Source organism: Anser cygnoides, chromosome 15 (genome assembly GCF_040182565.1).
Source record: "Anser cygnoides isolate HZ-2024a breed goose chromosome 15, Taihu_goose_T2T_genome, whole genome shotgun sequence".
NCBI classification, from domain to species: Eukaryota; Metazoa; Chordata; class Aves; order Anseriformes; family Anatidae; genus Anser; species Anser cygnoides.
In genome coordinates this window covers 8,253,976-8,281,847 of record NC_089887.1, presented here as the reverse complement: position 1 = coordinate 8,281,847, position 27,872 = coordinate 8,253,976, and the positions used below count along the sequence as shown (strand labels likewise).

General features: G+C 37.1%; 2 protein-coding genes across 12 annotated transcripts in view; one reads left to right on the top strand and one right to left on the bottom strand.

Moving 5' to 3' along the window:
• Positions 1 to 22,609, bottom strand: part of DNAH3 (dynein axonemal heavy chain 3) — a 65,391-nt gene extending 42,782 nt beyond the window's left edge. For 5 of the 9 annotated variants that reach the window (XR_010825178.1, XM_048060274.2, XM_066977903.1 and 2 more), the window contains exons 1-17: positions 22,436 to 22,609; positions 20,825 to 20,990; positions 17,193 to 17,291; positions 14,849 to 15,074; positions 13,274 to 13,343; positions 12,018 to 12,207; positions 11,298 to 11,487; positions 10,573 to 10,768; positions 9,490 to 9,615; positions 7,922 to 8,117; positions 6,388 to 6,567; positions 5,546 to 5,682; positions 5,285 to 5,390; positions 4,522 to 4,700; positions 3,033 to 3,217; positions 1,698 to 1,821; positions 981 to 1,134 (exon numbers count right to left, since the gene is read on the bottom strand). Coding sequence is in view for 8 of the 9 variants with exons in the window: in XM_048060274.2 (XP_047916231.2) it covers positions 981 to 1,134; positions 1,698 to 1,821; positions 3,033 to 3,217; positions 4,522 to 4,700; positions 5,285 to 5,390; positions 5,546 to 5,682; positions 6,388 to 6,567; positions 7,922 to 8,117; positions 9,490 to 9,615; positions 10,573 to 10,768; positions 11,298 to 11,487; positions 12,018 to 12,207; positions 13,274 to 13,343; positions 14,849 to 15,074; positions 17,193 to 17,291; positions 20,825 to 20,869 (2,403 nt within the window). In the remaining variant the exon portion in view is untranslated. Of the gene's footprint in view, positions 1 to 980; positions 1,135 to 1,697; positions 1,822 to 3,032; positions 3,218 to 4,521; positions 4,701 to 5,284; positions 5,391 to 5,545; positions 5,683 to 6,387; positions 6,568 to 7,921; positions 8,118 to 9,489; positions 9,616 to 10,572; positions 10,769 to 11,297; positions 11,488 to 12,017; positions 12,208 to 13,273; positions 13,344 to 14,848; positions 15,075 to 17,192; positions 17,292 to 18,710; positions 18,833 to 19,296; positions 19,623 to 20,824; positions 20,991 to 22,089; positions 22,187 to 22,435 lie in introns of those variants that run through there. The other 4 variants (XM_013176972.3, XM_013176970.3, XM_013176971.3 and 1 more) reach the window with 4 other exon arrangements.
• Positions 22,210 to 27,597, top strand: LDAF1 (lipid droplet assembly factor 1). 3 transcript variants are annotated; one of them, XM_048060854.2, is made up of 5 exons: positions 22,210 to 22,366; positions 23,622 to 23,760; positions 24,354 to 24,522; positions 25,339 to 25,477; positions 26,720 to 27,597. In XM_048060854.2, the coding sequence occupies exons 2-5, from the start codon at positions 23,689 to 23,691 to the stop codon at positions 26,811 to 26,813; spliced, it is 474 nt and encodes a 157-aa protein (XP_047916811.2). In that variant the 5' UTR covers positions 22,210 to 22,366; positions 23,622 to 23,688; the 3' UTR covers positions 26,814 to 27,597. The 3 variants fall into 3 exon arrangements, with proteins under 3 accessions (XP_047916811.2, XP_047916822.2, XP_066834047.1); XM_048060865.2 differs by having other exon boundaries at positions 22,213 to 22,366; positions 23,626 to 23,760; XM_066977946.1 differs by lacking the exon at positions 22,210 to 22,366 and adding an exon at positions 22,758 to 22,781 and having other exon boundaries at positions 23,626 to 23,760.
• Positions 27,598 to 27,872: the final 275 nt, after the last annotated feature.

The following is a 27,872-nucleotide window of genomic DNA, read 5'->3' as shown; positions in this document are numbered from 1 at the left end:
AAGATCCATATTTCAAGGTAATCTTTAACTTCATGTATTCACTCAGCTGTTCATGGTGTCATTTAAATTGTGTGGATACAAATCTCATTGTGAATATGTATTAAGAAATTTCACCAACTTAATAACTTACTCTGTTCTAACCATTACAACTTACCAATGCTGTTAACTCAAACTAACTAGATACACTGGATGCCTTTAAATCAGTTTAAGGCTCTTGATATATAGGGATTGTAGCAATTTATCTGTATCCCAAACTGATTTAATTGGTCCAGTTTTCTCTTTTGAGCAGGTCTTAATTAACAGCTTGATTCTTAAGGCTCCGTATATGCAGAAATCTCATCATCTCACTGTGATTTAGAACATTAATTAAGCCTCACAATACCTGTGAGATCTCTCAAAGGTAACCATTCTCATTTCCCAACAGAGGCACAGCTAAGAAACTATTCAGCCAAGAACCACACAGCATATTGGTTAAAGAGCCCCGAGTAGAATCTAGGAATCTCAGTGTTCAGCTTCCTTCTAACATCTGAAAACATATATTAATGCTTATAGGCAACTTCTGGAAATGATACATACAGTTGGAGAGCATTTGTTTTTAATTAGAGAACAATGAAAGAGGCTTAAATGCAGCTCAAGTAGCACAAACCACAATTCAGGGAAAATACCACTTCCCTAATTGTTCTCCTCATCAGCTCTGCCAGAAAAATTGTTTTTCATGGATAGTATCCTGCTACTACTGACTGTTTAGAAATACTGAAATTCACTGTTTAAATTTAAAAAACTCTCTAAACATTCCCCCCCGAAAATATGCTTTTCAGCTCAACATTAGTACTGTATATGGGGACGAGAAGATATTGGCCACTTGTTGGTGAATTTGGGAATCTTAAAGCCAGCTTGACAATATATGTCCAGAACCTGGAAAAAAACATTCATTCATCCAACACACTGTAACCCACTTTATACCTGTCAAAAATACTAACCTCAAGTTCTGCTAGTGCATTATTTAGATTCTTATTTAACTCTTTAAATTTCTCAACATTGTTCTTCATTTCTTCTATAGTCATGACATCCCGCTTTTTGTAGCTTTCTACTTCTCTATTATAACCTTCAAGAGTTTCATCAAACTGAGAAATCCTGAGGTAAAGATAGGTAAAGTAATAAGATGTTCTGTTTCATTCCTTTTCAGGTTTCGGTTATTTTATGAATTATAACAAGCACTGTGAAATGAAAACTGATCTCGGTCCTAGTGTAAACTAAGTAGAGATTCCAGTCAAAACCCATTAGTTTATCAGTTATGTCAACCATATGCATTTAACAGCATTAGAATTCATCTTCAAATTCAGTTCACTTACATTTGCTACTTTTACCACTTAAAGCAAATAAAGGAAGAGTGAAAACATTGTGAAAATGTTTAATGCCAAGCCTAGCAATATAACAGGACAAAATTAGGACTATTCTAGCAATATCTTTCATTTCTCCTTTAAGACCTGTTTAATTATAGGAATATTCTAATCTACCCTGATCAAACATATTTTTCTGAAACCTCCATAATACTGCAAACCAGGTTTCTCCCCTACTTTCTCAGCTACTTTCCAAGTTTTACTGGTAAAAGAGATATCCTTTTACTGATGAGATATTTTCAGATATTTTCTTTTCTTTAGAAATATCCAGTGTAAGAAAATGTCTTAACACCATACCTTTCAAGCAAAACCATCTCTATATGATTCCTCCTGCTATACAACTCATCTCTACTGTTATCAAACATTATCTCAATCTTATTAGGCCAATGGAAAACCATGCTATTCAGGTGCATGTCATAACCTAAAAAGAAAACAAAATAGATATCTTGAAGAAAATACCTATAAAGCAACGATCTAATAGAATGGTTGGTGTGAAGAGTAAGCAAAAAACCTAAAACTGTATTTAGGAATACATGAGTTATAAATAAGCTTTCCAAGAAGCCATGTATTTCAAGCTTCTAACAGCATTATCTTCACTGCAAAAAAGAACTGCTTGCTGAAACAGATTAGACTCTAAAATCAAGTGGACAGTGTAAAATTCTCTGAATAAGACCTTAGCTAGACAGAAATTGGTGAGAACAACTATTCCAGAACGTGTATTCTGTTAAACTGTATTTAAGTCCAACTATATAAAGACACAGACCATTCCAAACCAAATATATAAAAAATATCTAAACAAGGTGGATAAAAGTAATGTTTCAAACATATTTAGTCCACAGTGTGTAAATGCTGAATTATTCACAACAGCAATAGCATAATAACTACAATGAGCCAACATTTACATCTTCATATTTGTCTATTTGTTCAGCACACTCAGTTCATTACCCTTTGGCAAAATAAATGTTGCATGAAGCCTCTGCTCAGCCTAAACTTTTATCACGTGGAACTAGGATACATTCTGCTTCTAGTTCCACCAGTTTATACACTTGGGAATTCCACTAGAATCCAATGAATGGCATTGAGCCATTTGTATTTCTGGCACTGAGGGTATGTTTCATCCTTCAGAAAAGCATAGAGAGTACATCAGGTGTTAGTTTCTTCAAAATATTGTTTGTGAAATATGACATCTGCTAAAAATTAAAATGTAAAGATGCTGATTGAATTTCTTAACATGGGCAAAAATATTCTAATAATTAGCCTGCTCCAAAATTAGTATTCCAATAAAACAAATTCATTACACTTCCATATATTGAAAAACTGTTGCTGGGCATTATTTCACATTTCCAAACTACCATATGATTTCCCTCAAAATCCCTGCAGCATTGGATAGAGTAGGCAGAAATATCTTTCACAAAGGACAGCCTACTGATTTCACAAAGGGCAGAATACTTGATTTCGTTATTATGACATGAAATAGTACTGCTTGAATCACTGCCTATTCTATGAAAATGTTTCAGAGTTTTCTCAGTACACAGTCTTTCATCAGCATTCTTGACGATGCAACATCTATCCCAGTATCTATATATAAACACTTCCATGTGGAAACTTTCATAATCTGTAAGTGAGACATACTAGAAAGATCAGCATAGTCCATGAGGAATTCCAGTCTGCGTGCCGCTTCAGAGACCTCCTGTCTCAATTTAGATGCAGTAACTTTACTGGATTTCTTTAAGAATGCATCAAATTCCACTAGCTCTTCAGTGTTCAGAGGCAGCTCACTCATTCTCTTTGCAATTACGTTATATTCATCACAAAGTCTACAACAAAAAGTAAAGAGACATATTACTGGGATCATAAATGAAGTAAGATGCAAGACCTTATTAATGAAGTTTGTCTTTTAAACAGTAAGTGTTCAGATGTATTCACACAGCAGACATGCATTTATTAAGGATGATATTTTACTCTGTCAATAATTTCTATTGTCCTACTATGTTTACAAGAACTGATATATAATAAAGTGATAACTACATTGGTTCCATAATACAATTAACAGAATATTAACAGTTTACTTCCCATAGGCCTAGAATTTCCTCTTTCAAGATCTGACTTGCTGCAGAAAGCAATGTTTGAATACAGTAAGCAAGAGCTTGCAATCACCCCACAAAAATAAAATTAAGTGTATGGGATGAAACACAGTTATAAAGAGGAAGATTATTAAAAAAATCACATTTATTTATTTATTTGGTTTGCACATGGGAAAAACATTATTTTTCGTCTTTGTTAAAATTATAAATTTTCTTGTTCCAGATTCTAGCTCAGTACTGCCAATATCTAAACAGACAGCAGGCATGTGAACAGCAACCACACACAAACAGGTTGATTTAAACCAGCTCAAGCCTTCCAAATCTTAGATGTTCAGCATAAGCTTGTTGCCTAGATTCCCTCCCCAGTAAGCAGAGACAGAGGCGCTGCTAAAGAGCAGTTCATCTCCACCTGGAGGTGCTTTTCAGACAAGTGAGTTGAACCTCCCCCCATCCTTTTTTTTTTACAATGGTTATTGTCTCTTTCCATTCACTGTGAAATAATTATTTATGTGCCACTGTGTTATTTGTTTGTTTGCTTTTAATTCACAGAACCATGATTATCCCATTACACTGGAGCCAAATTTTATCCTTAGGTTTTTTATTTTAATTTTTACTTAAAATTGCCATCATAAGAAATGAGGACCAGTACTTCCCTAACAGAATAAATAAATAAATCAGAGACACCACAAAAACTTAGCTCCATAGTACATTCTTCATGTAGCTTTAGCTGGATGCCAGCAGGGAAAGCAAGGGCCTCAACTCAAATCTTAGCAGGTCAGTCAAGGAGGAAAGAGCAACACCATATTTTCAGTCTAAACTTTATGTACACCCTATACAGACTAAGTTATGTGTTTATTTACAAGTATTTCTATACCTGTTAATTTTAGATACTGGTTTGGTTTCCTTGCACCTGTCTGGCCAGCACTGGTAGAAAAGCCAGTAGATGAATAAAGTTATCTCAGACACAGATATACAGCATTAGTCTGTGCAGACAGCAACAGTCATGCACGACAACAACATGCGACAACAACATGTACCTTTTATTTAACTCTCTGTTTTCCATCACCTCAAATTCAATCAATCTATCCTTAAGATTTTGAGTCCGAATGCAAAGTTCCTCATTCAGTTGTACAGAATCCAGACAGAACATGGCCAGAGGGACAGTAACATGCATAGACGTAATCTCTCTTTTCAGTTTTGTTAAGCTGTCGATCTTCTACAAATGGAAAAGAATAAATCTGATGTTTTTCCTTAAACTTTATAGATGAAACAGCTAATTAATTCCCATCCAGCAAGTGGATAATATATTCCAAGCAGAAGAAGGGACAACATTTTTTTTCTTTTTATATATTTTCAGAGCTCAGTTACTGCCCACAGATTTCAGGGCTGAACGCCTTGCACCATAAAATGCCGTATTAAGGAACACCATAAGTTGCTTAAGGAAGTATTCAGCCAGAAGCTAACTCAGGAATGCAGCAAACAAAGTAGACAGGGCTGACGAAGGACAAGACAATCAAAAGACCAGTAAGATTCAGATTCAACAAATACTCTGGGCAGTCTTCCACTGGCTATTTCACCCAACAAAACCCACAGAAGAAGGCCATAGAGAAACCTCCTTCTCCATTGCTACTGCAGCCCTACAGTAAGAGGCTATGTAAAGTGCAATGGATTCCCTAGTGTTCCCAAGGGCAAACATAGCCATTCAAACGGAAATTCTTTAGAACAGCAATATACTACGAAGTCAAGCGTGATGTGTTAGCTGCTGTATGAATATGTAAGCAGTTGTCAGTTACATATTACCTCTGCCAAAGCTCCTAAAGAATGACCTTCTTTCAAGAAATCTGTAACATCTTGCTGTGCACTGTTGTTCAAAAGATTGCTGTATTTCTTGTACACGTTTAAATACCTTAAATACAGATCACAAAAACAAGAAGATCCCAATGCGAAGATTCTATATAATAAGAAACAAATCAGCTCAAACTGTTTAACGTTTGAGCTGAAGAGATAATGTTATGAATCTGAGGACTTGGATGGGCAACAGAGCCAACAGAAAAAACTTACTTCTGTGGACCAAGTATGTTGCTCTCAAAGATTATTTCAAGCTTGTTCACATAATCTGAAACCAACGATTCATCTGGTTTGACCGTACGGAGAGTGAGATCATCTCTTTTTAATTGTGGAAAGAGAATTTTTTCTACCTGAAGGAAATCATTGCAAATAATGTGATAGCATGTACAACAGAGGAAATAAGATATTAATCCATTCACCATCCACTTCAAAAAATGTATAATTTGGTAAACACAAGCCTGGGCCTTCAATTCTATGGAGCTCAAACATTTTGAATGCTTAAGCCAGTACATATACACAAAAAATCTATACAGAGGTATTGATATTTACATTAAAAGTGCCAAGATAAGTATTCAACTAAAGGACTGATAACCTCTCTTGGACCCCATGTTTGCACTTAAATGGGCTGTTCCTCTCATTTTAAGTAGAAACATTTAAGTATCCCAATGGGTGCTGCACAATGGAACAAATGCAACTCATCCAAGTATACAAAGTATTTCTATTGTAGGAAACAACAACAACAACAAAAAACACAAACTATAAGAAAAACTGTAGCAACAAAGGTAGTAATAATCTCTGAACAAATTTTCACTCAGTTACATACGCAGTTTGTTTGTGAAAACTATACACACACAAAAATCAGACCAGGACTTTAAAACTTGAATCAGAAAAATAACAATTCCTATGCTATCTTCTATAATCACAAAAGTTCACATAGTTCCTGATATGTGACCCTCATCTTTATGCTGTATATGGCAGTTTTCTGCCTCATTTTTATATCACAGACAATTTTTATTCACATTGTATTTTGCATGCAGCTTTAATTTATCTAGTACCTTTGGAAGTTCCTCTGTACTTCGTAGGATCTCCCTGAAGCAATGACTGATCAAATCCCAACATTCTTTCAAAGATGGCTCAAAGACAATCTTGGGTTCTTCCACATTGAGTTTGACTATTAGCATTTGAGGTACAAAGAACTGCATGTCTTGGTATGGTTCTGTAAAATCACTCCCATCCTTAGGGAAAAAGAATTAAAATTGGACATGTCAAATAAACTTGCTATAAATATAATAATAATTAAAAAATATTCACATTCCCCCCACTTTTAACTGTACAGCACCAATGGGATTTTCTTCAGTGATTCTTGTTCATAACACTGATGCCCCATTATATAAAATTTTGAAGGGCCAACTCTTAAATGAATCTATAACATCTGGAATTAGGAAACTGGATCTAAGCCTAATTGCCTCAGTTTTTACTGAACTAACAGAAGTAAAGCACTAATTACCATGCAGAACCAAAACTCAAAGAAAAAAAAAATCTATAATGCTATCAGAACTAAAATCCAGCATCAAATACAAGACCTTGTTGTTGGTTTTTTTTTGTTTGTTTTAATTGTCTTGTATGGTTAAAAAGAACTGTACTACCCCTAAATTACTTTTACAGTAACTGAGTCGTAATCCATGACTAGAATCATAATGTAGATGCTATAATGATTTCAAACAAACAAAAAAGCAGCAGCAGCAGCACCATCATCCAGATGCAAGGTGAGGCCTATCGTAAGTTTGACAACATAGTGTACCACATTGCCAGGTTGGATAGGGCTTTGAGCAACCTGGTCTAGTTGTAGGTGTCCCTGCCCATGGCAGGGGCGTTGGAATTAGATTATCTCTAAGACCCCTTCCAACCCAAATCACCCTATGATTTTATGATTGTGTGTGTGATCCTCTGGTTGCAATGCGGTATTTCAGCTGACACATTCATTCTGTTTAAATAGGTTTCATGTTGTCTTGTCATGGCAGATCCTGTGTGATCTGATACTTAAAGAACTCATGTCCACTAAGAGGCAACCAGTGATGAAAACTTTCACAATCTAATGTTTATTTTCACATTTGAGTGCGTTACTTGAAATAATACAGGGCACTCATCTGGCATAGATGGGGACACAACATACCTAAATTATCTCTGCAAAGGATTACGTGTATGACTATGCACACTTTTTACTTCAAGGAATATTTGTGTGCTTTCAGAACAAAATACTTCAGAGTGTTTTGCCAGGTTAAGGCCAAAACAGATAAAACTGAAAAATAATATTAAGAAATCTACTTCCATTCAAGACAGAGTTGTAAACTCTTACAACTGCTAATTATAAGCTTAGGCCTGCAAAAGGATTATTTGAGTAAGCAGTTCTTGACCACTCAAAAAATCCACTTAGTAGGCAGAACAGTTTGAAGGATGCAGACATATTTTATTAAGACAAGATCTAGAATATTTTAGCCTTCAAAGAGCATTACACTTTATAGCTGGACGAATTATTGTCTCTATGTAACACTGAAAACTATATGCATAGATACACCTCACAGCATATACCTTGTAGATCATAAAAAATGCAAGAAGATCTTCCAAGGAGTTAACAACCATTCCACGTAGTTGTAAGGACATTAGAGTCGCCACTGAACTAAAATAGCTTTCAATTTGCTGAGGTGAGTCATAGTCATTTTGAGGAGCAAAATTTAGCCATTTCCTTTTCTCATCGAGGAAGATAGATGCACAAGTTGGGATCCACCTAAAAGAAGGCAATACATACAAAGTTTTTAAAAGCTTGTTAGTCTTACCTTGCTCCTTGCAATGAATTCTATGAATGAAGCTCAGAAATTACCCAAAGAATGATCAAAATCCAAAAAGCTACCAAAGAACTGATAACTACATGTCAGATAAAACTGTATCTACCAGGACTTGGAGGAAACTTATTTTTTTAAGTTTAGGGTACTTGTTTTCGTGGGCCCCTACTATTAGTTTAAATTAATATGAATAGATGAAACAGTAGTGACAAAAGATTACCATTAAGTGGGAACCTTGAGACTGGAAAAGATATCAAGTGGCAGAACGATGCCCCCTACTATCATGGCCTATTACCTCATAGAATTTCTTTCTTATATTAATTTATTTCCATAATGAAAAAAGTTGTGTTTCTTGTCACAAGTTTTATAGATGAATGGCTGATTTAGCCTCCCTTCCTCTCATGGTTAGAAACCTTCTTATTTCCAATCTGCCTGTATTTGTAGTCACTTTATTCCCATTTGCTCTTGTGCAAGCACTCTTGCAGTTCCAAAAGCTCTTTCAGGATCCAGATGTTTTTCCCTATCATTTATTTATCCCTTTGCTTTGGCAGCCTTTTGGTTGGGACTAGCATCGTCTTAATCTAAGATCTGTTTAAAAAAGCTCTCCAGTTTTTCCCTATTTTTAAAAATATGTATATTTTGTATATATATTATGTATATTAGTTAATACAAAAATAATAAAATATAATAAACAGGAACTCTAGAGGCTCTGGGAACCACGGGATAGAATTTATTAGGTATCAACATAAGCCATTCAACGTATTTTCTGAAAATCCTTTGAAATGGACAGGGCTTAACAAGAATTTTCAGTGAACTGAAGCTAGAAACAGTTTGTAAAAGGAAGTGTATCCATTCACAGCCAGCTCCCCTTTCACACTCCTCTGCAAACAGCATGAAGCCAAAGAGAAAAATAATTCTTTCATATTTCAGAAAGGCCTCAGGATGCAGGTGGGTCTCCTTTAAAACTAAGAGAATATTCCACTCAAAGCAGTATGGTTCTGGATCTGTATGGGAATGGCAGTCTGCTGCTGCAGTCAATGAGAATTTTGTGCTCTGTTTTACCTAGATGAGGATCTGTAACATATACCTAAAAATCCTTATTTTGCAACTGAAGTCCATATAAATGGAAACCAAAATGTAATCGTGTCCTCACTTACATTAATGAAGTTAGGATTTGAACACTTCTATGTACAAATCAATTTATTGGTTTCTCATGTTATAGGGCAAAATTTTTTAAAACTGCACATTTATGTGCAGTTCTTGTCATAAATCAGACCCTAAAATACTCTATCTACTGTTACTACAGTTGGCACTGACTTGTTCTGAAGAATATCTCGAGCTTCCACACAGTGTCTGTGAACGACATCCACAAATTCAGTAGGCAGCAGTGGTAGGTCTCCACAAAGCATTTCTTCAGTGCGGACAAACCTTAGATAACTATATCTATGGAAAGTAAAACAAACATGAGATGCTTTAAGGACCTCTGTTTAAAATTAAACAAACAAATAAAACCAAAAAACTATTATGAAATATAGTCAGAAAGTCTTGTAGGTAGTGTATATATGTATATGTTGGAAGTACTGTATGTACTAATAATATTTTTCGTCGATGCATGTCTTGTCACTGCTAAGTTGTCCAGCAAGTCCATTTCTAATATTTTTTGTTTGCTTGATTGATTGTTTTTTGCTATTAGCAAATGTAAAGGGCTTCATAAATTTCATTTTGTACTTGTCAGATTTCAAATTGTGTTAATTTTTCTAAAACAGTCAGAGTACTTTCTTGTCTATCCTGGCTACCCTGAGGAGGAAATCTTTTTTTTAATTTCATCAACATGGCATACATTACAGTCTGTAACAAACAAGAGCTTAAACTACTTCAAATGTTATTTAAATGAAAAAAAAAAAAACAGTCCTCAGGATTAGTAACTACCATATTAACTTCACAAGAAAAAAATGCCTCAGTTTTCCAAAGCCCCCAGTACAACTTCCAACTACAAACATTTGAAAGGGACTCAGTTTAAAGAGATGTGAATGCTTTTCTTTTGTTAACTTCAGGAATGAAGATGAGAATTCTGAATTACTATTTAATTGAGCATGGACTCAATTTAGGGATAACATCTTTTAACAAAGAGGATGACCTTTTCATAGCACTACATCCACATTCTTCACTGTGGACATGTAAAACATTCACACTTGCATTTACAGTCTGCAGGTGGAGATGGCTGAGATTGCTACAGACTGAGAAAAAAAAAATCTTCAGAAAAGAGAACTCATTTTCTCTCTACTGCCCCCACCAGGACCTCAGCAGCATACGTAGAGAAGTCAGCAGATGCACTCTAATCGAGCCATTAAATGAGAACATTCCCAATTTAATTGTGATCCTATGAACAAGACTTCTTACTCAGAAAGCCAAAGCTGTTGCAAAGTGTACATCAGTGGATTCACTGTGAATAGATTGTTTTCATTCCAGCTTTTTGCTTCTTCATAAGAGCTGTGCCATGGGACTGGTGCACGGATAACTCTCTGGGGAAAAGGGCGTGGGGTACTTCTAATTAGAAGTCTCTCCCTCTCAGCCGGATCCATCAAGATGTAATCAACTGGAACAAATCATATATATGTCACGGTGAGACTACATCATACCCACATATGAAAACACAGGATCTCTATAGCTCATAAACTCATAGAGTTCTCTACATTTTAATCTTGTTTTTAGGAGTAAGTACAGCACAATAATCAAATTACCAACTTAACTATGACGTTTTTTCAGAATAAGAAAACAAGGATTGGTCCTGATTCTAAAAATGGGAGACAGGAGAAACGGCTTTTCATCCTACCTTACCAAGCCATCTACTTAGCACTTCAACACCTTGTCTGTTAACTGGGGATAGAAATACCTTCATTTCAAGCATGATTTTTAGAAAGCTTCTTAAATGTTTGTGAAACACAGAAATGTTAATATAACGGAAATCATCCATTGCATCTAGGAAACGTGATATTCAAAGTCTGATCTATATTATCTGACCCCAAACGAACTCTCCACTGGCACTAAGAACAAAACGGAGACTTGCTCTTAAAGTGCAATAAATGTTTACATATTCTGAATTGCTAAGAGATTATGAGTCTTACCAATAGCTTTCATGAGGCTGATACGATAGTCTGCCTTAATCTCCTCTTTTAAACATACAAGTGAATTCTCCAGGTATGGATTAGCAAGAAGATGAGCTGGAATTTGCTTTAAAATTACATTCATCACTTCCTTATCCTGAGGTGCCAGCATGTCTTCCTGTACTCCATTATGTATGTAGTAACAGTACCGCTACAAAATAATGTTTAAATTATGCTTATTGTAGGAAGTTTCTGACAGATAATGAATTACTATGAAATATTTTTGTCCCTTCTATTACTTGAACCTTTTCTGCAATCAAAAGGTGCTTGAATATCACAGATTTTGGCTATGTCTATCTCCTGGTTCTTTTTAAAGCACTGTTAATGCCTGACATTTTTACAATACTTGCACATTTTGAGGTAAGCATATATTAAATTAAGTGCAGCATATTAAATTACTGATCTCTGAAGTACAAGCCAACAATGTGAGAGGTTAAGAATTTAGAAGGATAGTTTTACTTGCAAACCCTTTGGACAAGAAGCACATTAAGTAGCTAGGAAGAGAAACAAATAGGAAAGGAAATAAAAATTAACAGCCAGTTGCTAAATATTCATATTTACATCTTCTAAACATCCTGCACTGCATTCTCTTCTCAACTACTTTTAAGTAAAGAGATTATAGACATATCACTGATGATTATTGCTGCTACTTTTCTCAACCTTAAAACGAAAAGTAAATACCTCTATATCATTACTTGAAGGTGAATTTTCTTGCTTGTTTATCTCCTCCTCATGTAAGTGCATGACAACAAACTGTTCTTCTGGAGTCAATGGTTGGTTGTCTGTGTAATGTATAACATGTAATTCTGGCATATGAGCAGGTACACACAGTGAAATGAGATCCACACTGTTTAACAATGTTGGTGTACTTCTGAAACAAAAGAATATAAGAGAATAAAGAAGCTGTAATGGATTCTTAAATTAATGTGGACAAACGATAAGCTACTGCACTGAGGACAAGTATGACCTATGATGAAGTACTTCAATTACTCAGTAAAATTGTGTAACTTACCATATTACTTTAACAGAGGAAATACAATCTATCATTTTAATATCATGTAAACTTTCCTATTGTACAATATCACTGAGACAAGCAAGATTTTACAAGCAATTCTATCAGAGCCAGGCCTACTTGCATTATTATGTAGGTTGCCCAAGATCTTACCTATTTTCAGGTGATTATCTTTCCAAAATCTTAACAATCTGAACCAAAAGTTCAAATTGGCTCATTTGCATATATATATATATATATATACACACATATGTATGTTATACTGCAGTTTTCACTCTCAGGTTATATGCAATATTCTATAAATCTTTTCTCTACGCTGCTCAGGATAAGCAACAATCAGCCAACAAACTGTCACTCCATACTTGATTTATTCCACATAATCCCATCCTCAGTTGAAAAGAATTTAAGTTTCCATTTTGTCATTTTTATGATACAGATCACCACATTATCTTACCATGGAGCAAGACAGTTACTGTCATAGCACTTCCACAGGTGACTATTTCTGTTCCTACTTTACAGATGAATACAAGCAAAAAAAATATATATATACACACACTCATTATAGAAGAGTGCCCAATTTGGCATAACCGCAGGAGCATTACAGAGCATTTAAACACTGACAGCATAACTGAGAGTTGCATCTCCATTAACTAAACTCTGGGTTCTCAAGTCAATCATTGTAAAAGGAAGACCTTGTTAGCATGCCTAAGACTGAAATTTGCCCTGCCACAAAGAAGCAGTGAAAGCTACTCATTTAGAACACAATGAAATTTCAGTAGCGATGCACGTACATTTTTGTAGAGACTTAACATTCCATACTTGGAGTCTTAACATAGCATCCAAGTCAAAAGAAAAATTAAAGCACAAATCAAATAGCTAGAATGACTGTAATCATTTGTATCTTTATACTATTACAGAACATTACCTATCAGAATCACATTGACTTCTCTGTGCAAGTTTGAATCTCTTCCTGGAAGGTGCAAAATCTTTTGAAGCTTTAAGTGTCAGTTAAGAAAATCACATAAGTGAATATTTTTCAAATAAGATATTATTTTAGATTGGAGAAAAAAAGAAAAAAAAAGACCTAAATCAATTCCATCAGGTAATGAAATACCAGACAAATGCAGTATCACAAAGAAGTCCTCAGTTCTGACTTAGGATTTAGCAAGGCATTAAAACCACATGTTAAAGAATCTTGCTGAGTCTGAAACTAAAAACTAGGTTTAGGAAAGCATTCAGCTCACGCTTATGACTTCAGTGCTTACATATCTCTCTGAACAAACCATGTTTTCTGCCCTGTGACTTCATATTTTGAATTTAAAAGCAGTTCAATATAATGTATAGCTCCACAGAATATATTGCATATGAAAAATCTGAGAAGTACAAATCATTACCATGTGTACAAATAAACACATCTTTTAAAAAAATTAATACATTATGAATTTTCTCCAAGAAACATACCACGACCTGCTTCCCACATCCCACCCATGTACTATAGAAATACAATGAGTAGGAGAATCAGGTGTATAATTAAGAAACCATAGAGACCTAGTGAACAAAATCAAATCCTTCTTAAATGATGTATAAGGGGAATAAGCAGATATTGAATCTATTATGTGTCATCTATCCCAGGGGTAAAAAAACAGTTTCTAACACTTGAGAGAAGCAAAGCAACAATGTAGGATGAGTAGTTTCACAGAACAATGTTATACAGAAAGCAATAGTGTACGGATGACTTCCCTTGATACAGAGGACATGTAATTAGACAATAATGAAATAAAGTTCATGAATAACTTAGTTCTAGAATTTGAAGACTAATTATTGGAGTTAATTTGACACCTGCAACTGGTAAGATATTTAAAAGCCTGAACAACCTTTTTGTAGAATGTTTGATCAGTAAACTTAAATAGCAAGAGTATTACAGCTCTTGATATCCTTACCTGAATTATATCACAATGTTATATCAAATCAACAGCATATAATATCTCATATCATAGGACTTACATGTGCATATACATTTTGCTAACACAAACTTCTACTGAGTGGTTTAGACATAAGAAGTGTATTAAGTAATGTTACTTGGAGTTGATCCTCACAGGAACATTTTGATGCCTGTCCCCCATTTTATTGTGCTATGCAAGACTCATGAATATGAACATTAGAGGTGCGTATGTTCAATGTGTTTCCGTATTTTGCTGCTGGTACCAATTTTTACTTCTAACAACAATCAGAGCTTGCATCTTTTTCACTTTCTGCTTTGCAAACAATTCCCTCCTAATAATTGTGTGATTATTTGGGAGGATGAATCTAACAAATTTATTAGGCCTTACTTTTACTAAAATGAATGCACGCTTTTGGCAATTTGTCTATACTGACCCTGAGGTAATAAGCTTGGAAGCATTTATTAGGGAAGAGTGATTTCGCCAGATGACGCTTTAACAAACAAGTAATGTACAGAACAAGCAAGGATAAACCTATGAACATGTTCAAATGTGGATACACGGTGAGGCTGTTCTCCATTCCGCTGAACCCAGTGATGTCCTTGTCATTGATGAGGATGTTAACTTGTGAAGATTTTTCAGTTTTAAATCCCGTGCAGTAGGAGTATAATTATTAGCTATGGAGTCACTTGGGCTTCGGTAGTGACTCTGTTCTTTGAATGGAGCTGCCAAAGTCCATGATGCTTGTTGCATCAAACGAGGATAACATCTTCTTTTAAGGACAAACTGCAATGGGAATAAAAAAAGAAATCATAGTTTTACATAGCACAGCATTTTTAAGTCTACTCAGAGCTACAAATATCAACACAAAGATGAAATAAACAAGTCTGAGTCAGAGTCATTTGACCACCAATTTCTTTTTAGATCCCAATGCTCCACATACATGTAAGAAAAATTTTATACAACTCTTTTGTGGGAGTACTCATGGTTTTTGTTTTGTTTTTGTTTTTGTTTTTTTAATAAATCAGAGGAAAGCATTAGTACATTATCTGGTACTCATTACTTCCCCACATCTCCCTCTTGCTTCTTTTCTTCACCATACATTTGGGTAAATTTAGAAAACTCATTATTCTTCAAGCGTTTGTTAATCATGTCTATACTCAATCCTTGTAATAGTTGAACAATAATACAAATTAGCAAATTCAGCTCTCATCTCTCTCTCTCTCCCATGTCAATTTGTAACAGATCTTCTGTCTACTCATTCCATGTTTCTTCTCAGGTGAATTAGTATCTATCGATTGGCTCTTTATCAGTCCTGAGATCTAAACTTTAATGAGGAAGCTCACAGGCATAAGGGATGTGGGTTTGAAAAGTAAGTTTTTTTTAATGAAGATACCCTAAGAGAGAAAATGCACGTAAGACAGAATAATTAATGTAATTCACATCATGGCGCCTATAGCTCTTATTTTAAATTCATATTTAGCTTCTGTATTACATCTGGTTTAGTGATTTTTTTTACTTAGTTGGAATAACACAACTGTATCCGTACTACCCATTTCTTCCTCTTTCTTCCAGTCATCCTGGAAGACTCAGTAAAGCAAGATTATTGCTTCTGCCTTGAATTCTTCTTACTGACAAGGTTAATCTTACCAGCAAAGAAAAAGTCATTCACACTATTGCTGCAACCATATTCCTTAAAATAGCTTCTGAAAGTTCACAGGATCATTTCAGTTCCATTTCTTCCACTGCACACACTAGACAGGTGAGTAGGTCCCTGAATTACAATTTTGGGGTATGAACTCATAAAAGAATTAAAAATAGTTTGGAGATTTGGAGATCTTCTGAGGAAAGTCACTGGCTATCTTTAGGAATTGCTGAATTGAGCATAAACTCTGAATTCTCAGCTCTTCTCCTAATTAGGTCTGCTTTCAAAACTACATTCTTTCTTACCCACTACATAGAACAACTTTCTGCATGCAAAGCCTTCTTAATGGTAATACCAAAGGGAACCACCTGGGCAAAAAATTGGTCACAAAAAGCCTGCTCTCTCTCTGGAGAGTGTAGTCACTTGGCAAAAATCTAGTGCTTATGTGACAAAAATTTCAGTGGCTAAATCAGCTTGTGTTGTATTTAAACTTTGACACGTCCCCAGAAAGTTTAATTGAGTTTTTGATGACAATAAAAGTTTTTAATGCAGCATTTCATTAAATAATTTTCACTTTTAAAAAATATACATTTTCAGTTAAAGTTTCTTAATCTCAAATGAAGTCCAAAATAACACATTTTCCATTACAATTTCTTCACAAACAGTAGCTTACTAATAAAAGACATCTCAGAGAAACTGAAGTAGTGACACAAATGAGCCAAATAAGCAACTGGGAGGCACATATGATAGGGAACGCCAGCCCTCTCTTCTTCTTCCCATTAAGTGCTGGCATATGTAATTTTTATTTGTGTCATCTGTACAAGTTGTTTGTTCAGATCAGTGCTGCACCTGCCAAGCTCTCAGCTGTTTTTGGAACAGCATTCTAATTCAGTTGTTTTGTGCTCTGCCATAAAATATTTATGTTGGAAAAAAAAAAAAGGAAAAAAATCACAATTTGTTTGGATGAAAAATATTTTAAAACCAAAATGTAACAGCAAATAATAATGAACTATATTGTAACAAACATTTAAATTGCCACGGTTTAGTATCCAAATAATAATAGAAGTTGCAACAACACTTTTTTTTAAATAAGAGCAGCTCTAATAAAATACCCAGTGATCTCCTTAGTACTTAACATGAGTAATTTAATTAGTTTTTCCCATCTTTAATTCCTAAGGCCTAGTATTATATAATGCCTAAAGTCACTCTAGCACATGTAATTTAACATATATCCTGGCAAAAGGGGAGAGCGCACATACCTGATACAAATCTGAAGGTGTAGCTGAAGAAGCAGGTATGGGTGGTAACTCTGGTAACTGTTTTGCATGGCTCATGTTATACACTGAATCATTTTGTGACTAGAGAGAAATGAAAAACACTTTCAAAGGCATTTATGAATTACATTGCTTTGAAAAAGGTTCATCCAAAAAGAATAAGGACTTTCAGTTTACACTGAAAATGAAATAGGGCTACTTTTCTGATGTTAAGGACATGGGCATTCTCCGGATGGAGTTCCTCAGCAAAGCAGGCTTTCAGATTGCATTTTTCTTTGTAGTCATTTGATAATGTATCTAGTTACTAATAGATGTCAGATTAAAAAAAATAAAGCATTTAAACATTTATATATCACTGAAAACAGTTCAAAGGTTTCTAAATCTTTTAGTTGAATACACTACTAAAAACTCCATGTAATGTATAAACAGTGGATATTACAATATTAAGCCTGCCAGATCACTGGAAGAACAGATTGTTCATGAGGGCTCTGCAAAATGTTTAAATACAAACATCAGAATACCTAATATATCTTAGGACAATGTTCCATCACCTCAAGGAGATGAAAGTTTGAGGTAGCCTTCCATAGTATCATGTAAAATTTTCTAAGGGTATTTTCTCAAAATTACTTAGCCCCACAGTGTTTTTGAGATGTTTTTGAATCACAATTTTCCTTAGTATATGGCGAAAACCCTGCCCTAGTCTGTTCAGAGTTTCCTAAACCATATTTGTTTAAGACACTAATGAGGAATAAATTCCCAAATACACAGTAAGACTACCAGAAAAAAAGGTGGAAGTATGTGGTATCTGAATGCCATTGCATTAAATCACCATGAAAGACAAAGTTTTTACCCCGTACAATTATGATTGAATAAAGTATAACCATTTTTACATAACTTCTAATACATTTACAGCAAATAGCAATTGATTTCTGATATATGACTAGAAAACCTGGCTGCCCAAATCTAGCTTTCATACAAATAAAATTGTGCTCTCCTCAACATCAAAGTAGAGCCCATTTAGAAATAAAATCTGAGAAAAGACTGATCTGATTTACCTCCTTGGTATTCCCCAGTGTGCATGCACACAGACGCATAGAAATTATTATAACTGCCAGGCATACTTCAGTAAAGATGACATGAATTGTCCTTGATTAATGACTAAAGGATGGGGCTTTTGGGTACTTTTACAGAATAAGCTGTGCAGTTTATTGGTAGACTTGTTCATTCATAAAGGTATAAGAGTTATGAAGAAAACCATTGTACATTCTAATGCAACTCTTGATATATATGCTACGTAACCATTTAAAGAGTTAATGCTTCTTAAATACTTGAGCAACAGAATTATTAATAAAAATTATATTATAAAGGCTAAGGCCCAAAAAATATTGAACAAGAACGAGTGTCTTCAAATAGAGTCCTTCTTAATGTGAAACCATAAGCCACTGGTAATGGCCAATTTGAAAAAGATATCAATCTTTCAAAGTCCTAGTGGAAAGAACTTACCCCTGGGACCCTGGGTCTCTGTGTTGGCTTCATTTTGCCTTGTCTTTCATCAGCCTGTTTTTTGTTTGCTTAGAAGATTTCGGTCCTCCCCCTCAAAATAAGTATCCTGGTAGTTACTCACACTGAAAAAGAGTTAGAGAACTATTTCTGGTACTACAAAAGGTACCAAGACAATCAGCTTCCTATCCCAACTGCAAGGAAAAAAAAACTCTCCCCTAGCTCTCTTCTTGCTTGCTTACAACACTAGGCCTTTTTCCCCTCCAGACCACACACTTTCTTTTTGTCTCTTTTCCTGTTCAAGCTCACTTTTCACTTTCTTACTCTCTCCAGACATCTGTCAAGCACAATTTTTTCCACCCTACCCTCTCCACTTTCTCCAGTTTCTTTCCTCCCCACTCCCTGCTCTCTTCTAAGGCACCAGGGACTCTGAATCCTCAGTAGTGCTTTACAGCAGATTTAGCCGTACATTAACTGCCATGAGAAATAAACATGTCCAAAGGAATGAGAGAAGAGAAAGAGAGATATGGCCCACATGCCCTAAACAACCACAGAGTGTAGGAGTAAGCAGGGTCAGAGGGAAAACTACCTGCAGACGCCCTAGTAACCCGTTCCTCTGCCTGCTCTAGCTAGGTGGACTTCTCCAACGCTTTCTCTTCCTCTCAGTCCTCGGCTTTGTTGCCCCAGTTACAGCATAGCTGGTGCTAGGAGACAGGAATTTCCTCCCTGTCTTCCCAGAGCTGAGAAAACAGCTCCTTTCAGCGCTGTGCTGCGCCAAGCTGTGGTCACAAAGACTCAGTTGCGGAACCGATGAGGAATAGAACAGGTTCATCTTACCTCCAAAAGCTACTAAAACATAGTCCTAAAACATCTTAGATATTCTGACATTTGTATGAAAACACTGTACACAGCAAGGGAGATCCCAGAACAAGAAAGGTAGTATAAACTTGACTTTTCATAAGAAGAACTGGGAAAAAAAAATAAAGATTCAAAATCTTGAATCCAAACATCACCACAATTTTTTTAAACCATTCAAAATCAAACTCCCCAGAGATCAAAGACATCAGGATACTTGTACTCCCCATTCCTCTAGATCTGTATGCATTTGCCTTACAGTCACCATTGTCACTATGTGCTGAGAGAAAGTGTCCTCCTTCAAATTTCTTTACAAATGGGAGCTGTTACTATCCAACATAAAATCTAGTGCAGTCTCCTTACGCTGACCCTCCAGAGAGGCCTTGTACGCATTCTGCCCAACACAGCAAACCTTCCGTTTTAACTTAAACTCTTCACCAACATCTTTGGATGTTGTTTTTCATCCTGTTTTATGTAAAATGTGAGAACGGATGTTATCCTGGTACAGCAGCATTGTTTTCTGTGTATATGGCAGTAGGTCAAGATGAGAGTGAAACATTGTCCTTTCCTGGCCACACAAAGTTTTTACCAGAAGGTAAGCTGCACTTTAAACAGAAGCCAACTGCATGGGTAAACAGCCAGCACTGCTAATGATGGAGACAGAAATTACTCGGCTAGTTTGTGAGGTAACCCTACAAACACTTCGGTGCTGTTTTGCAACACGAATATCTTCCTGCTAATTCAAGATGATGCTGGCAAGAAGACAATCTCAATTAAGCAACAGTTGTGATAACTATAGTTTCTCTGCATACAACTCAGATGTTTTTATATGCATGCCCTTTAAAGTTAAATAAATTGCTTGTGCTGTTTGGGAAGCATTAAAAACAGTTATTTTATGTGGAAAGAGATTATACAGTTACACATAGCAGGAAAATAAATTACTAAAACGTACAAGACTACCTCCAAAACTGCAGCTAAGTCATGTTTTGAAAACAGCCAGAAATTTAAAATCTCCAATATACTTCCAAACTCAGTGGAGCCATTACATTTTATAGTGCCATTATCAATGGATTATGTGACACTATAATACTACCAGTTAGTTTTTCCCTATGTTCACTTTAAAATACATATATTTATATAAAATCAACAAATTGAAATTCAATTTTACATACACTAGTCTACTGGGTATACCAATATACTATGCACTTTAATAATATCAGATATAAACACTAATAGTTCATGCAAAATAAACTTGCCCTCACCATCCTCTTCTTGTAGAATCTTATGGTGTGCTCTTCAGAGCCCATGGTCCAAGTTCATTAACATGCAAGTCTCCCCTTTACTCCATCTGTCTGCACAGATCCTTGTATCTGCAGAGCTCAATGAAACCAGCACCTCAGAGATACCAACCTTGGACAGTGTGATAGGCTAAAAAAAAAAATTTTTTTTTTTTAAAAAAACATACTTTATAAAAGTCATCTTTGCCTTATAATAACAGCATGCTCCAAATTAAATATCCAATTTATTTCATTGCCTTTAAAAAATAATCATGAAACTTGTAATGGTCAGTTTTACAATACTCCCCTTTTGGCACCAACAAAAACCAGTCATTAAAGCAGTCAGGAGAAACATGAACTTTTGGTAATTTCTGACTGTAAACTGCAGCATTAAGAATTCTATGTAGCAAAAGCCTGGGAAATCACTGAAGTTTCAGGCTTGCATGTAACACCATTATAATGGCCCTGGAAAGCAGCCAGCGCAAACAGTAGTGCAACACACCTAACTGAGCCCTTCCTAATCCCAGTACAAGTGCTGGGATACCATATGGTGCACAGCTCTTGCTGAAAACCCAGCAGATTTTCTAAGTAATAGTTTCCCACGTGGCACACCTCCCCAGACAGGTTTGCCGCGTGGCCACCCACACACCCAAGGAGGCAGCAGGACTGGGTGGAAATGTGGGAACAAGCAACTAGAAACAGAGGAGAAGGCAGGACTGCTTCTTTTGACAACATGTTGATTATGGCAGCCAAAGCGTTTCACCCCTGCAGCTCCACTACATTGTGGAGCCAATTGTAGCTGTGCAGCCACAATTCACTCAAAATTGCCTTCATAGCCTCCAACAGCAGAAAGCCCTCTAGCTGTGGATGGTAGAATTTTCTCTCTATAATATAAACATGCGTGTATTTCTGGTACATCACGAGATGAGTTGTAGCTCGGAAGCAAGGCAGTCACTGTGCATCTCCTGGCCTGGCCTGTGGCACCCCAAGGGCTGAGCAAGCCCCTGAGCACCACACTTCTCTGAGGGAAGAACTGTGTGGTCATTGCTGATATCCTCATTTTCTGTTCTTAATTCCAGCATAGGAAAAATTTAAAATTAAAAAAAATAATAAACTCAAGGATACAACTTGTGCCCTAAGGGCAAACCCCACCCAGAAACCCTGGGGATGCACAGCCCCGAGTTGCTGAGGCAGGATGCTGGGACCGGCCGCGATGGGCAGCACTTGAGGGGACACGAAAGTGCACAAACCAGGAAATAAAAAGCAAATGAATTCCCCTAAACCCCCGGGCGGTGTGTGGAAGCGTGTTCAACCCTTTCCTCGCTGAAATCCTCTATACCGCCTGTGCCACACGAGGGAGAAGCCCTGGCCCCCCTCCAGCCTCCCGGCCCTGCCCGCCGCTCCGCCGGCCCCCGCGGGGAGGAGACAGCGGCGGAGGCGGCGGCAGCAGCGGCTCCCTCAGCCCCGGCAGGCCGGGCCCGGGCTTAGGGCCGAGGGGGGCTGCGGCCCGGCGGGCAGCCGCCGCAGGTGAGGGGGAGGCCGGCTCCAGCTCGGCGGAGGGCGGGCGGGGAGCGGTGCCGCCCCGCTCCAACCCACCCGGCCTCGGGGGCTGCGGTCGCGGGCCGGCGGACCCCACCGCCCCGGCTCGGTCGGGCAACGGCCTCCGCCCCCGCCCGGTTTCTCCGTGCCGAGGAGCGGAGCCCCGCGGGGAGGCCCCGCGCTGTGCCCCGGAGCCCCGGGTGGCGGCGGCCTGGGCCCGGCCCCGCCGCGGGCTGCGCTCGCCCCGGGCCCCGCTTTGAGAGCGGCGGGTAGCGGCTGCGGGGCTCGGCGCTGTGAGGAGCCGGGCGAGGAGCGATGGGTCCTCGCTCACCCCGGCTTCAAAGCCCGAGAGGAGGCCGGGGGTGGTGGTGTGCAAGGGGCAGCAATTCGCTCGTCCCCGTAGGTGGGCCGCGCCGGGTGAAATTCGTGAGCCTGGGGGACTCAGGTGGCGCGCACCTGTGGGTGTCTGTGCTGAGTTGCGCTAGGAACGAGGGACAAACCGTTTTTGTATAAAAATGCTGTGTAAACAGAAGGAAGGACCGTCTATAAGTATTAAATATGTGTATGCATATATATTACGAAAGTATAAAAACACATATAGCATGTATACATACATATAGCATGTTTATATATGTAACATTGACACGATGAATATTTAGATTTAAAATAAGGAAAACACATCTCTTAATCTTCCACTGATAATGGCTTCCCTAACAACAGATTACATTTTCTGAGGTAGGAACAAAAAGATTTTTGATCTGATGTTGCTTAAAAATTGTCATAAACGTGGTCAGTGTTTGAAAATATTTTTCCTTTACATGTTGAGTTTTGAAACTGCACAGGGTGTGGTTTCAATTCTGAATAGCAGGCTACTCACAGAAACAACTCTCATTATTGTAAGTATTAGAAGTTATCAGCACTAGTAGTGATAATTGTCTATATAGATAGAATTGACTTTTTACTGGTGATTCAGTACCCTCATGGTTAAATACAGGGTTAATGTTATAAAGGAAGAAGGTGAGAATTATCTTTTATATCCATACTTGTCTCTGGGTTTGGGAGTTTCAGAAGAGTTTTCAGGGAGGAGCACCCTGCACTAGATTTACTTTCGTAAAAGTGAAGTTTTAAACTCCGTGGATGACCTTAACATCTGAAATGTACATTCTCTGTTTTTGCAAGAGAAAAACTTTATTTTCTGGAAACATCTGCATGACCGTGTTACTAATTTTACCTTAATTTTAAGGGAGGTTGGATGGCTGAATGAGAAGTGGTTGTTCAGAAGATTCACAATTGTCACTGGGGATTACAACATGTCTAAAGAAATGCAAGAGCTGCAGAAGCAATGGCACTCTGTGGTGGAGTCCATCCACAGCAACTCAAATGTGGGTCTGGATTACAATTTTATAAAACATTTATAATATACTCCTTTTGTAACTCTTGGAATATCTCACCCCAATTTATTTAAATGCAATTTCAAAACTTTGGTTTTATGGAGAACACTGGCACTCCCTTTTTTAAGTGAACACTGAGGAGCCTATGAGAAGGTCTGGCTTCCCACACCTTCCACAATTAACAAAACAGGATATCTATTCTTCGTTACTCTGATTTACTGTCATAACTATTTGAGACAGAAGAGTGGCATTTTAGTGAAATGGGTTATTTCCCTAAAGGAAGAGAAATGTCTCCCCGACAGTAAAATCGTAGTGTATAGGTATAACAGCTTGTGCAAGAACGGAACCGGAAAGTCCAAGAGAAACACATCTGCCCTTGTTAGGATGGTGTTTGCTATGCAGTTACCTGTATTTGCAATAGGTCCTCATGCCTGTGAAATTTAAAGGCAATGGTTGCCCTCTATTCAAGCTGCAGACTTGGAAAAAGATGCTACCCATATTTTTCACTAAAGTAGCTGTGGCCTTTTAAAGTTATCTGTGATGAGATAAAAACAAAATCTGAAATATTTTTCTTTTGTCCACAGGTTGTTGCATTTATGAATTCTCGTGTTGGCCTATATTTAGATGACCATCCTTTTGTTGCCTTATCACTCCTGATGTTTGTTGCGGTGTCTGCTATTCCTGTTGCATTTTTCCTGATTTTTATTGTTACGACAGCCATAATGGCTTGTATCGGTGTGATAGTCATGGAAGGTACTGTAAGCAAGTATGCATTTATTTACATTTTCCCTTTTAAGACATGACAACTTCTCCTTTTTCTCTTCTTCCTTTTGGAATTCCCAGTTCAAGTGTTTGAAGATTTCTGTATGTAGTCCTTAGCTCTCAGCAGTAGTGAAACTCTTAATACAAGATTAATCTGATTAACCGTAGTTTATACAGGGGAAATCCTATTTCCCTGTTTAATATCAACCACCTGGACAGAGCTAAACCAGTTATCTTGACCATGCATAGTTCTAGTATATAGTCTTTTATGGAAGACAATTTTGCATTTATTTATTTTTTTTAATGTGGTCTTATTTTATATGCCAGGCATTAAAACTTTCTGAAGTATGATTTCTTCTAGATATTCTGTGTATCTCTGGCAAAGTATGACTGACAATTTCTTTGCCCCTTCACCTCCAAAGTGAAGGTTCTTCATGGGCTACTCGGAGGTGTATGACAGGCTTTAGCATGGCATAAGGTATTAACAAAATGTGCAATATATAGAGATAAATAATCACTCCAGATCATTGAGATTGGTGCACGCAGAGCTTGAGAAAACATTGCTCTGATTTCGGCAGACCTTCCTTCCCCTTCACATAAATAATATAAATCTTAGAAGGAGTGGTTCTCTTTCAGAGTGCTGTCTGGGGATTTCCTATTAGACTGAGGCTCTTAGCTATTAAGTGGCTGATAACGGTAGACCATTTTTCTGAATGGTTTGAATTTGGGATTGTGGTAGAATGTCTGCTCTTCTAATTTACTTACATATAAACTTGTTTAAATAACAACCTTGATTTTTTTTATTAGGTGTTGTAATATCCATAGGTGGCATAGCCCTTCTTTGCGTGCTGTGTGGCCTGGGTGCCCTATCACTTGGAGTTTCTGGAGTACTGAGTGTTTGTTACATCGTTCTTTCAACTCTGGTCAACTACTGGTATGCTTCAAGGTAATAATTAATGTCTTGATCCATTGTCTGACTTCAAATTACAACTTCACTATTACATTGGTTACTTCATTTACTTTAACAGTTAGCCACTTTTGATTAGTTTAATGAATGTTAATTAATGCTAGAGCATCTTTGACTACCTTGGTGATTTAATATTCAACATAAATGGCTAGTTATCAATATGTATTTTGATGAGTGTTAATATGTGGCCTCTGCTGCTTCAGAAAAAGGAAGTAAGTCTTCAAATGTTCATGTGCTAACACAATGTAACTGTAGTATCAAACAATAAGGTATGTTTTTGTCTCAGAATAAATAATGCTTTAAACGTCATTAAAACACACTTTCAAGCTTGCCTAGAGGATGAAGCTTTCCCTCAAGTATGCCACAAAGTTCTTCCCATATGATGTAATACCCAGCTGTCTCAGCTTACCTGCATTCACAGAATGTTGGACCAAAATTACTTGTAGCCTTAGGATAAGTAGATGGGTATTTAAAAGGAAGCGTGTGGCTATAATAGAAATGACACGCTTTGCTGGGTGCTGTACATGTGCTGATTGCCAGTCATGTCTCTCTGTGCTCTCAGAACTTGAGGCTTGGAGGCCTACTTCAGTCAGCATTGCCTTAGCCATGCTTTTACTAAGCAAGTGGCTAAAGGTGAGAGGCAATAGCAGATTATGCTGGAGTGCCATCTATTGCTCACTTAAGCATCTACTAGGGAATTAATGACAATCATTCCTAAGCATAGGGGAGGGCAAGAAAAATTGTAGCTGCTCTGTCCTGGACTTCCTGAGTTTGCTCCATCACAGCAGTGCTTCCCACACAGTTCTCAAGGCCACACAAAACTGCCTGTGGAGCCCATGATACCTTCAGTAAGACAAGACCATGGTGCAAGTCCCAGCGTGTTTGACTTTGTTCCAGGGCTCTGTACCACTCCTCCAGGGCATGCTGCCAGGTCCCTAATATTGCCAGCCATCTCCAGCAAAGACTTTTCTATAGCATATTCTAATATACAGCCCAACCTACAAACCAATCATACAACTTTGATGTAACACAGATAGCATCTGGAAGATCGCTCTTTTTATGTTCCTGTGCCTTTTGAGAGAACTCTGGTAGACCAGCAGTGAATGTTCCAGGAGTCTCAGATAGGTCTGTCTCATGTTGCTCAGCTTTTAGGCGAAAGTTAAAAGACAATAATCTTATGAAAGAACAGGCTGTAAAACCGTTCTTTTCTGTTGTATACAGAGGTGAGATAAGAAAGCAAGAAGCTAATGGAAATTCTTCACAGAAGAATCCTTCTGTCACGGATCTTTCTGCCAACAAAGGAAAGAACGAATAAGTGGAATTCTCCCCATTTCCTTCATATGCACATAAGTGTACTATTCTGACCTTTGCAATGTGATTGTTTACTTGGTGAGCATTCAACCTCTGTGCACTCCTTATGGGAAGTGAAAAAATCAATATGCATCTTATACCGTCACTGTAAAACTAATAGTAAGAATACCTATTAAGCAGTGCATTGTGATATTAAGTCTATGTGCATGATGAGATGTTCCAAAGGATTTGGTAAAGGGATGTAATAACAGCCACTAGTAAGTTGGTGACAATTAGGTGAAAGGGGTAGGTGGGTATTTGATTTGCCATTCGTTACTGGAGTTTTAAATGTACTATCTTTTGAAATTTGTATGCAGCCATGGGACGTTTTGATACATAAGTGACAAAGCTCAGAACATCAAATGTTTTTGAATGTTGAAAAATATTTTTAAGCCTTAACAGCCTTTGTTAAAATACTGTGAGCATGCCATGCTGATGCTTTATATTTTAAGAGAAAAATTGAGTTACAACATACCTTAACTCGTGGTATAAGCTTTTATATACCTTCAAATGTTGCATTTTTCTGAAGGAGTTATTTTCCTTGTTCTCATTGCCTCATCACATCAATGGTGTGCAATTTGGTCTTGCGTTTTGTTATATTATTTTGAATATTTAAATTGCCTGTTTTGCTTCTCATTTGTAACCTTGTACTTTATTTAAACTTTTCCCATTTTTGCAAATGCTATAATATTTTTAAGCATTAAGAAAGTATCTAACTATATTAGTTTAATAAAGTGTTGTTTGTTTAACCAAGTTGTCTTATGAAATTCTATTTACGGTAAAAGTTTTCCTTTCAAGATAAAACCTACTAGGTAGGTAACACTTTTCTCAGATACTTCAAAGTTTTATCCCAGATATTATTATTTTTTTTAATTTCTAGCTGATAAAAATATTCAAGTGGCAGGAGGAAAAAACAAAACAAACAGAAGTGTGCTTTCTCTATTTCTCTTTGTAAAAAAAAGCTAGTGCTGTGGTACTGTTTATATAACAAACACCTTGGAGAAATCCATCTAAAAGATGGAAC

Coding starts and splice junctions, on each gene's coding strand:
- LDAF1 (XM_048060854.2), top strand. CDS start 23,689: ATGTCTAAAGAAATGCAAGAGCTGCAGAAGCAATGGCACTCTGTGGTG. Junction 24,523..25,338: donor CGGTGTGATAGTCATGGAAG/GTACTGTAAGCA, acceptor TTTTTTTATTAG/GTGTTGTAATATCCATAGGT. Junction 25,478..26,719: donor AACTACTGGTATGCTTCAAG/GTAATAATTAAT, acceptor TGTTGTATACAG/AGGTGAGATAAGAAAGCAAG.